The 12,038-nt window shown below is 37.5% G+C and overlaps 1 protein-coding gene across 5 annotated transcripts in view; it reads left to right on the top strand.

The window, feature by feature from the left end:
• The window catches only part of Tenm1 (teneurin transmembrane protein 1), an 811,210-nt gene that overhangs the window by 788,011 nt on the left and 11,161 nt on the right, over positions 1-12,038 (top strand). For all 5 annotated transcript variants that reach the window (XM_021153953.2, XM_029473265.1, XM_029473263.1 and 2 more), the window contains one exon: positions 6,370-6,666. In XM_021153953.2, the coding sequence (XP_021009612.1) occupies positions 6,370-6,666 (297 nt within the window). The remainder of the gene's footprint in view (positions 1-6,369; positions 6,667-12,038) is intronic.

Here is a 12,038-nt window from a genome sequence, read left to right as displayed (position 1 = left end):
CAGAAGAATGGATACAGAAAATGTGGTACATTTACACAATGGAGTACTACTCAGCTATTAAAAACAATGAATTTATGAAATTCTTAGGCAAATGGATGTATCTGGAGGATATCACCCTGAGTGAGGTAACCCAGTCACAAAAGAAGTCATTAGATATGCACTCACTGATAAGTGGATATTAGCCCAGAAACATAGAACACCCAAGATACAATTTACAAAACACAAGAAAATCAAGAAGAGGAAAGACCAACGTGTGTATACTTCATTCCTCCTTAGAATAGGGAACAAAATACCAATGAAAGGAGTTACAGAGACAAAGTTTGGAGCTAAGACAAAAGTTGGAGTTCTTGTTCCTCTCCATTTTGACTTCATTCTTACCAGGTTTGGTGGAGACATTCTTTTGTGAAAAGTTATATAGGGAGCTGTTTATATGTATATTAATCCACTTTAAACATGTAACTATAGTCTTCAGTATTTCTGCCCACAACTCCAAGAAGTAATTTGGAGATAGAAAATTTCAGGCACCAAGAATGATAGATGGTGTTGTGTTTTGGAATGAAGGTTTTCTTGGAGTCTTCAAATCATAAAAAGCTACCGTTTCTTGGTCTTGAAATAGCCTTACTAAAATAACTAGTATGAAAGTGTTATTTCACATGTGCCTTAATCTATGCATAAGCATTAATAAATTGCTAAGATTTTTTAAAAATATGTGTTACAAGATTACCCAGACAAGTAATCAACAGGAAAGTACTTAAATAAGAACAAGTTAGAGTAAAAAGTGTTCAGGTTAAAGGATACAATCAAGTTCAGATGAGAAGAATGAGATTGTAAGAAAGAACTGACATGCCATGATCTTGCAATTTTCCATCTATAAATGAGGCATATGCACTGTGCAGTCTCTATTAGTAGTGGTAATATTACCATAAACCAAAATGACGATAGCATTTGAGGGGGACTTACTAAGTATATCACCATACATTAACTTATTCACCATTCATAACATCTCATTGGGTTGGGGGGGTGGTCTTAGTAATTCCCATTTTGCAGATTTCAGGATTTGAACTTAGGAGGGCTGGCTCGATAAATCTGAGCATCTCTTAATATCTCTTATAGCACTAAGATTTTTGTCAATATAAAGAAAGTATCTTGAGAACAAAACTGAAAAACAGAAAAATGGAATTATAAATGGTTATCCCAGGCTAATACTAACTCTGAAGAAATGCTGTTTCATTTATAAGCAACTCTGAAATAAAAGAAGCCCTGAATACCTTTTAATTGTTAAACTGAAAATATCAGGAAAACATAAATTCTGTTGAATTAATGTACTGATTGATCTTTAAAAGTCCAATACTAATTACCTTAAAACTAGTGAGAGTATGGCTACTTTAAAATCAGCTGTGAGCTTTCTGTCCATTCCTTGACTTCATAAAAATGCAACGCGGTACAACTTTCAAACTTTGATGCCGTTTGGCCTGTCTCTTATGCACCTTCTGTCTTCAGCAAAATTTAACATATAATTAGGTTGTATTATGACCTGAAATGCTAGATAGTCTCCTTGACAACCTTCTCCTCCTTACAGAGGAAAGAAAATCAACTGCCATGATTGAAGCTCTGGGGAGGGGGGTGAGTGTGAGTGTGTGTGTTTGTGTGTGTGTGTCCTTGTGTGTGTGTCCTGTGTGTGTCCATGTGTGTGTGTGTCATCAGTTAAAACAGAAAATTTCCTTTTGTATAGAGCACAACTATTAAACATCTCCCATTGTCGATAGATCAATCTAATACAGCATTAACCTACTATCGGAATCACATGAAGGGTTAAAGTTTTCTCTCAGCTAATTAAAACAGAAACTCTCCCAAAAAGGCAGGACGTAGACACAGAGGACAGTTGCCTCTGGAGGCCCCTCCCACATCCATCCACACACCCAGAACCTTTCAGTTCTGCTGGCAATCACATTCCACAGCTCACCAGAGTGCATTCTGCCTTCCTTTCTCTCTGATTCAACTGTAAACAAAAATCAAGTCCTTCTCCTTAGTATAGTTTGGAAAAGAAAGCCCTAATGGAAACCAGAGGACCCATGCAGCAACGCATATCATCCTCTATTGAAAACCTAAGTATGCCCCTCTTTCTTACTACAAAATAATGTTTAAGAGTTGCCAAATTCAAAGGTCTCATTCATTGTACAACTGTCCAGAAGGTCCCCTTTATAACTTGAGACTATTCTCACTCTCTCTTTTCCAGGAGTGGGATCAGTATAGATTGTCTGGAAATACAATAGAAATAAGGAGTGTTGGCCCATGCTTGGATCAAGAGCTGTTGTCTTAGAGAAGAGCAAGCATGTGTATGAATATGGATTTTTCTAACCTCACCCATGACCTGAGCAGTCAGTGGCATTCAGCCTAGTTCTAATGCCCATCTTAGAGGCTGGCAGCCCATAGGTACTCTGGACAGAGGTTAAGAAGGCTCACCTGAAAGCAATTACCTTGCAGCTTTCTTGTGTGTGGTCTTCACAGAGAATGGATAGAGGAAACTTACTGCATCTTTGATTCTTTCAACCCTTTTGGTCCTTGCTGAACTTTAACTTCCAAGCCCAACTTTGAAATAAGTGTTTCGGGAGCATTTGATTAGCAGCATTAGAATATCAGGATGTTATTCTGAACCAGAGGTGTCCTGCCATACAAGTTTCAACAGGCAATGAGAAAGGGCGTTGGATGGAGTCCTCCTCTGATGACTTTGTGGTGGATTTTCCTTATAGAGTCATAATGACTTTATTAAGAAATGTGTTCTGAAGTAGTAAACTTCATCTCTCAGACAAATAAAAACCCAGATTTAGTTGAACAGAAAATCTCTTGTTACTTTGTCTCTTTAACTATCATTATAACATAAATTGTAATAGTTACAACTATCTCTGGGAGTACACAGGGATTTTGCAGCTGTTATAAATAAACGGTATTACAGTTGGAGATATGTGACTATAAAACCACAGGAAAGGTAGTTGAAGAAAGAACACCTGGTTTCCCAAAAGCTTCCAAACCCCAAGTATCACTAGACAGGAACCGTGTGCTTTTCTAGCAACTTTTAGGCGATCACAGTAGACTAGTGTATATTTTTGCAATACAGTACTGCATACATTTGCTGCAGAATAAGTTTTTAAAAAAACTTCGAAGTCCCAAATCTGCCCGTGTGGTAGCTGAGTTAAACCTACCCTCTGAGAGCAAGAGCAGTTCTACTAAAGAATGATGTGAGTCTTCTGGCTAGAATTCATGACATGGAAGGTTTTTGTCCTTTTTTACAGAAGATGGAAATTAAGGCCTTGCCTAAGTGATGATGAAACAGAGACCAAAGCATGTTTTAAAAGACCAGCTTCCACATTCCTGTAGAAAAATTGTCAAATAGCACTAGCAGGCAATTCATGGAAGATATGCATGCAGTCAATAATTTAAAAAAAAATTAACCTCATTCTCATTGCCAATCAAATGGATGCAAAGTACCATTTTCTCACTCTCACATCCAGAAAACTTTACTAACAGTACTGCTGAGGATAAGATGAGATAGGTCTTCCACTGCAAATCAAGTGGGATATGAATCTTGAGCAACCTTGGGCCCAATCCAGCAATCTCTCAAATCACATCTGGAGGCTTTTAATACGTGCTTGTCATTTAATACAATGATTTTTATTAAGATCTATGTTATAAAAATATTTATTGACAAAAATGTTCAACAAATCATAAGGTGCAAAAGGAAATGGAAATAAGAATGCTAATGTCCAACTATGGGAGAATGAACACAACGATATTTATCATGTAGTTAAAATACTATGCAACCATTGAAAACCATAAATCAAGAGTACATATTAATGTGGAAATGGTGGCAATAACACATTGGCTGAAAAGGGGGGACACAATGCTAAATGCCATCCTAGTTGTATACATTTAAATGTATGAAAATATGCCCCTCAGAGTAAGATAAATAAGAGAAAATACAGTAAGAATAAATAGAAATTCTCCTTGGATGGTGGAATCTCAGATCATGATTTCCTCTATACATTTCTATATTTTCCAATGTAGGGAAGCCTTGAAAAAAATCTCCTTTGATACTAATGGGACAGGATGAAGCTAATAATTTTTGAGGACCAATGTATACCAAGTTACTTAGAAAGGAAAGACAGGATTCTGATACAGGAATGGGGACTTTGTAGTCATTAATGCCACTAAGATAAAAAGTCTATCTGAAATTGAAACTTTGATTCCTGAGTACCTATAGAAATTTCTTGGTTGGGTTTCAAGAGGGTGTGAATGCCAACTGGGATTATATCCCAGCGTCCATGTATGTGTTTATGAAATTTCATGTGGAAGCATAGTTTATAATTTTCAGGAAAAGGGATTCTTGACCACCATGAGAGATGGCTCAATGGTTAAGAGCACCATGTCCTCTTGCTGAGGATCTGAGATCACTTCATACAGCTCACAACCAACCATTAACCCCAGGCCCTCAAATAGTTCACATTTGTACACAGAAAGTAAATAAATCTAAAAACATATTCTTTTTAAGTAAGCAAAGTTTAGTTGAATGAACTAATGGATAAAGTTTAGTCTGACTATATTTAATAGAATCAAATTCTGATGTAAAATTTCTGTTGTTTTATTTATTTTTTGTTCATATCTCATTAACCAGTCATTTGACATTCTGTATGGGATCATGTGGACAATTCTTGCCCGTATAAATGTTTTAAACCTAGCTGAAATTACCTTGGCATTTGACACATGGGCTTATTCACAGGCCTAAATAAAATGAGAGAAGTGATCATTATATTGTGTATTTTTAAAATAGTGGTAACTGCTCCTTTACAGTTTCCTAAGTTTACGTTTTAGCAAGGTTCTGATATATAAAGTGGTATCTCTTTATATGTCTCTTAATGAAAAATGTTGTATAAATACCAATCCCATTTCACAATAAAATTAAGCACCAGTAAGGGAGTAGGGAACAACTGGTATGTAGACCAGTAACTGAGTCTCCTGAGTCCCATTCACTCTTACTTCTCAACCTCTTTCTTTTTTATTCTTGCCTTCAATTCTGCCAGATACATTCGAACCTTCTCCACCCAAACCACAGCATCTCCTCTGGAAGCTGGGAGAGGAGTGCATTATGACTCGGTGATTTTTCAACTTATGTCAATTAGTTCAAAGTGAAGTTATATTATAGTAAGGCAGAAGACCTACTAAAACTCACAAGTTAATCACACCAAACTAACTACAATTAAATCCATTTCCAAAGTTCTTCTCAGAGTTCTACCCACCCTTATTTCAAATTTCCCCTTTTCTTCAGGGATTGCCCTCTCTTAATGAAAACCACAAGCTTAAAATGAAGAGCTACCTTTTCCTGGAACACACACACACACACACACACATACACACACAGTTTCAGTACTGTATTTTCTGAATGATTGTGCTATAATCAGCAAGTCATGGCAGAAATGATAGTGTGTCTGCCAAATACTGCCATTCCTAGATGAAAACTGGAAAACTGAGTCACTTGTCCAGTTGCTTTAAAAAGCCACCAAGTCTTTTTGCTTAGTTTTAATTCTTCTAGCAGGCTAGTTTACTATCTGGATCTCTCAGGTGGACTTAGCCAGGCACTGATGAGTGTTGTCACAGATAAAGTCAAATCAAGTTCCCTGACTAGAGCTCACTTTGAGCCTACTGTATGGTGTCAAGGTGCCTGTGACCAAGACTAAGCCAACTTGTAGTTGTTGCTGTTTTCTTTTTTAACTTGAATTCAAGCTTAACTTTCTTTAGTCAGTACATGGTGGGACACTTAACTATTAATGCCCCCATGTTTACCTGGTAGCTTCACCTGGAAATGTGGTTGAATGGGGTCCCCTTAGTAGATACGCTGAGTTCCACTGTGAAGTTCATTGAGCCCAGATAAACATGAAAAATCCAAAGCAGTTTGAGCTCGTGTTCATTTTCGTTTTTCTTCATTTACCACTTGATTAGTTACAAAGGGTGAAACGGGCCAGGAATCCCCATTCTGACTCAGATCTAATTCACATAAAATAGGATTGTGTGATCACTGAAAAGTGTGGTGGCTCACGTGTGTCCTTAGTTGAGAAAGACAACCATCAGCAATATGATGAAAGTCAAGATTATACCAGGCCCTTTGCTAGGAAGTAAAACCCGGCCTTGTCCCTCCATGACTCTACACTATGGTGAGGAAATAAAGGTAACTGTTAGATGAAGAGTATGAACAAATGAGGGATCAGTACTGAGAGAGTCTCCATCATTGGAGCATCTAGAAACGCTTCAGGATTGGGAACGTGCTAAATGAAGAATCAAAGCAATACATAAAATATATTTCATCTTTCTTTTTTGTAGGCCCATAACAGAAACCTACTTTCCATTGATTTTGATCATATGACTCGCACGGGGAAGATCTATGATGACCACCGAAAATTCACTCTTCGAATTCTTTATGACCAGACCGGGCGACCTATTCTGTGGTCTCCTGTGAGCAGATATAATGAAGTGAACATCACGTATTCACCTTCAGGATTAGTCACATTTATTCAAAGAGGAACCTGGAATGAAAAGATGGAGTATGACCAGAGTGGAAAAATAATCTCAAGAACTTGGGCTGATGGGAAAATTTGGAGCTATACCTACTTAGAAAAGGTAAGTATATAGAAGGGAAAATGAATTCGAATATTGAAGGTGACCCTAAGTACCCAACTTTATGAGGACCTACAGGAGAAAAATCTATGTTCTCATTGCATAAATAACAAAACTCCATTGTGAACCTGTACAGACGCGCCGTCTTTCAGCTGAAAACATCCCCATCCCTACCCTCTGCCAAGTATTTTTTTTTCAAACTGAAGTCGGGATAATGGCTTAGCTTTCTACTCATTTGAGCATATTTGTTCATCCCCTTGAAAAGGTGTCTGTATTATTATGAAAGCTCATACTGCGAGAAAATAGCTAGGAAATTCCAACACTCCTCTGTGGTAATGGATCTCAGCTCCAGTAAAAGGCCTCGTGCCCAACAACTAAGGATATTTTTTCCTCACCATAGCCAGTGAAATTTTTCTTGTACACATTCGAGGACTAATTCTCAAAAGTAATTAGCCTGAGGGAATGGTGATGACAGAGAGTACTAATTGGTAGTAGCCTTTTGTGTGTACCAAGTCCCCAACAGCATCTATAATAGGAGCCGATGCTCTGTCTGGAATAAGATTATAATCCCACCACATGAACCATTGGTGAAACATTAGCCCCTACATAGCAGAAAGGTTTCCACTCATACCATTGCCAGTAGACAAGAAGAACAATTAACCTTGATCCACCTTTGCCAAGTCTGATCCCCTCCTAAGACATTAAATGTTGTCTTCCAAATTAAGTCATTTCAATCGAATTTGTTTCTGAATTCATTCCTAGGAAAAGTAGAAGATACTTTCTTTCCCCTTGGGTAATCTCTTAGAAGGGTCACAAGAGATGATGGCACACATGGCAAAAAGGGGACAATTTGTGTGCTTCTGATACAACCATCAAAGTTTGGTTTTCGAAAAGTGGTGTGCCCATACACAGCTATTACTTTCCAGACTTGGTTGTTGAAGCACTTCCCTCCCTGAGAGGAATGCCTAAGTGATAAAGCAAAGTTTGCTTCGAAGCAAAAGCAGTAGCCTCTCAGGGTCCCTCCCTTCTTGGAAAGCTTTTAGAATCTGTAATCCGAATTCTGAGCAAGGGAAATCTGCATCTCACAGAGCAAATCTTTCGTCTTTTGAATTTCAACAAAGCATGCCTGGGAAAATCCCGTGGCTAAGGACTACATTGACTGCATTAAAACATTAAGTGAATTCAAATATTTGGTAGCATCTACACATAGTCAAAAGGTTTCATAAGGAATTTACTAATAACTTTGGTACATATGCACATTTTTTAAACATATATATGTATATTTTTAAAAATCATGCCATTAACCTAACAGTTTTCCCTCCCCATGTGAGTTGGGAAGTAGCCAGGAGTCCTTAGAGGCATGTAGGGGTCTATAGCCTCCAGAGCACCAGAGTGTGACCATCTCAGCTAATTGCCTGCAGACAGTAATAGACTGTCCCTTTTACGCCATCTATATAAAAAAATATCTATTGAAAAGTTAAAATTGAACACGGCATGCCGTTTTCTCTGACACCAGTGCGGAGATATGGTCTCTCTTTTCCAAAGTAACTGTTTATTTCATCACATTTGCTTCAGGAATCACACAAAAGAAACAGCATATCAGATCTTTTTTATACAATAAAATATTTAGTAGGTATCAGTTCCTTAAAAAAAAAAAAAAAAAAAAAAAAAAAAACAGCAAAACAGCCCAACATAGTAGCACATACCTGTATCCTCAGCCCTGACAAGGTCAAGACCAGAGAATCACAAATCCTGTGACCTTTTCTCAAAAGCAAACAAAAAGGGAACAAAAAAAGACGGAAGACCTGTTGACCTAGAATAATAAGAGAAATTTCAACGACTTCCAATTGTTTACAGACCAGTGAAACAAGCCAAGTCATTTGCCCTTTTACTTATTGTGCCTTTATTTCCTGTGTAATTTATTCTTTAACTAGAAGAATAACCACAAAAGTCCAATCCTACAAAGTGCATAATTATGGAATGGTTTCTTACTTATAAAATTGTTGCATTCATGAGATTTCTAATCACATCATCCATATTCTTGCCATAATTTCCTAATTCATTCTGAAATTGATTTTAGTAATATTATTATCACCAGTGATAAATAACTAATTCACTGGACAAATGCATAGCCAAAATGAAATAATTTAATATAAATCACAAAAACTAGATAATTGAAAAGAGCTGACACTTACTTCGACTTGATGGTAAATCAAGATAGGAGCAAACAGAAAAGAGAAAAGGAGGAAAATAAAAACATCTTTGAAATTTGGATTCAAAGGAACCTAGGGAAAGAAGGTTGGATTTGTACGCGCTTTTCCAGGGCCTTGCTGTTCTGTGACTCTGTCCATTCTTTCTAAAGATGGGAATCTTTTAACATAGACTTTACTGCCACATTCTTTCAATGGTATAGGGAATGGGTAGGGATGCACATATTACTTCTCATCGTATACAGTAAGAGAGTTCAAACTTTAAAATATATTTTTCTTTACCTCCAAATCCTCTGGCATTGCATCTGCAAAGCTCCTTGCTGGACTGACACCGTAATACTTTTAAATCAGTATCACACTTTTTTAATGTCTTAAAAAAAGAAAAGAAAAAGAAAAGAAGAAAAGAAAAGAAAATAGTTTCACTTTCTCTAGATTAGGTGAAAGTTAAGTTACCCATACCATTTTGTGAACAATGCTTTGTACTCATTAGGAAAAAAAATAAGTATTTGGCTAATGGCTGTGGTTTCTTAAATAGTCTCTTCTCTATTAAGAAAATCAATTATTCTTAGTTTTTCTCTCTGTAGTCATTAATTTTTCTGCCTAGATTTATGACACTTTTCTAAGTTAATTATATTTTGAAGACCGGTGCAACGAAGTTTGTATTATATCTGATGTAAATCTTTCAGTTTCCTAAAATCAGTCATTTTTAAAGTGCCTTTAAATATATTTTATAATAATTTAATAAGAAGGTTTAGTTTTACGCATTTACACAAAATTGCCTATTTAGGCTTGTTTTCAAGGCTTACTGCAGAGGCAGAAAGCAATCTTTGGCTTCAGCTCCCAGGCAGCCCCACACTGCCATCTGGTGGTCATGTGAATGTTATACCTTTTCAAATTTCTACTTTCGTTTCTAGTCTAGTTCGAATAAGTATACAGCCGTGATTGTTCTCTTTTATTTCCTTTCACAGAGATTTCTTTTACAGTATAATAATAATCTATTTAAAAAACACAAGCTTCCCACTCTATTATTCGCACTAATAAGGAATAGCTTTTTATCCTGCAGTAGCACAGTGGACACTGGATAGACGCATAAGCATTGTTTTGGAACAAACTGTTAATAATACCAATCCAAAGTGAAAAAACAGCCAAATGGGGCTAAATGGTATTGTGACAACAAAACAATAGCATGCGGGAGATTTCTAATCGTCTCTTCCACGTTTTTTTCCATTAGCAGGAAGGTTTAAAGCAAACTGGGGATGGGTGGCTTTGAAGGCAACTGAGTTAGCACCACAGAGAAACAGATCAGGCACTGGTTTGCTACAGGCTAGATGAAGCAGACAGAGAAAAGAATACAATAGCAATGCAGTATAAATTTTTGGCAAAGCTACTACAGTGACTGGAATAGGCAGGATGGTGCTGGATAATGTGTGGCAGCCATATGGTGATTGTCCCTGGCCCACACCACAAGTGACAGATGTCATTTGTTCTTGGCAAACTGACAAGAGAGAGTGGAAAGGAGCTGGAAAATCAGACTTTCAGGGTGGAAATAACACAAAGGTATTTTCACCAATTACTGCATCTACCCCACCCACTTCAGTGTTCTCCCACCTGCTGTTCCATTCACAGGAACAATCCCTTCTGGTTCTGGGGAGTTTTGCATTGATGGAGAGAGGGCCTCTCTTCCTGTCCCCAAGCCTTTACAAGATTGTGCCTTTTATTTAAGAGGATTTGTAGGTCACAATGGCAGAACTGCAAGATGTGGCGAGCGGCAGGTGTTCCATGGGTAGTAAGAAGACAGGATTTCTACATCTAGTTCTGCATCCCCAGCATGATGGTGGTGGGAAAGAAATAATAACTAAGTGAGCAAATAATGTAGACTTTGTGGTATTGACCAGCAACTGAAAAATCAAGAATTCTTACAAGTATAGGAGGGATGTGCCCTTGTGTAACACACATACATCATGCTTCTGTCATTTTCTAAAAATTAACATTGCATATGTTTAAGTAATTAACATTCACAATTATTTGTGTGATTTGCAGGTAGAAAATGGAAAGACACCTATTGTTTTCACAACATGGAGTTCAGAAATTGAACTTTTTTGTTGTTGTTGTTGTTGTTGTTTTGTAATTCTCAAAAGGGTGAAATGCAAGGCGTTATAGTCGAGTACCTGGGTGAATTTTTCCTTTTTATTTAAAGACAGAAGCACTGAGGGTGTAGCGTAGTGTATGTGAGTGCTTACTACAGAACAGTGAGGACTTGAATTCAAATCCCCAACATCAAAAAAGCTCCGCACACAGAGCTTCACGTTTGCGTATAGCTCTGATGCTGTAGGGGACAGGATTTGGAACTTGCTGCCCACCAGGATGGCTCCAGATTCATGAAAAGATAATTCCTCAGGAGAATAGGACAGAGAGTTAGGATAGGATACCCTATGTCCTTCTCTGGCCTCTACAGGTACAGAAACAGATGCATATGTCCACATATATACAAATTAAACAAAATCTTTTTAATAATAAATTTCAATTGCCAGTAAATTAGAGTGTTTCATAAAACGATGGGGGTGTTTGGTGTGTGTATAAATTGATACTGACTTTCTTTTCCTATGGTACTGAGGATCAAATTTACAATCTCACACATGCTAGCCATGTACTCTATCAGTAGTCTATATTCAGTGGCACACGCCTTTAATCCCAGCACTTGGGAGGCAGGGGCAGGCAGATTTCTGGGTTCAAGGCCAGCCTGGTCTACAAAGTGAGTTCCAAGACAGCCAGGGCTATACAGAGAAACCCTGTCTCGAAAAAACAAACAAACAAACAAAAAAGTGGTCTATATTCTCAACCCTTTAAAAAATTATTTTGAGACAGAGACATTCAAAACAATTGAAGCTGGCCTTAAACTCACTTTATATCCCAGGCAAGCCTTGACCTTGTGAGCCTTCTGCCCTTAGCCTCCTGGGTAGCCTGGTTTATAGGCCTGTACCAGCAGGCCTGACTCATGTTTCTGTTTAAAATTACATCAACCAATATTTATTAAACATCCACTACATACAAAGTATTATACTTTGACAAATGTATTATGTGTTGGGCATGATATAGCCAAAGAATTCTTCACTTTTAATCAATCTCTCTCTCTCTCTCTCTCTCTCTCTCTCTCTCTCTCTCTCT

The sequence above is a fragment of the Mus caroli genome, chromosome X (assembly GCF_900094665.2).
Source record: "Mus caroli chromosome X, CAROLI_EIJ_v1.1, whole genome shotgun sequence".
NCBI classification, from domain to species: domain Eukaryota; kingdom Metazoa; phylum Chordata; class Mammalia; order Rodentia; family Muridae; genus Mus; species Mus caroli.
This window is presented reverse-complemented; position numbering and strand designations above follow the sequence as displayed.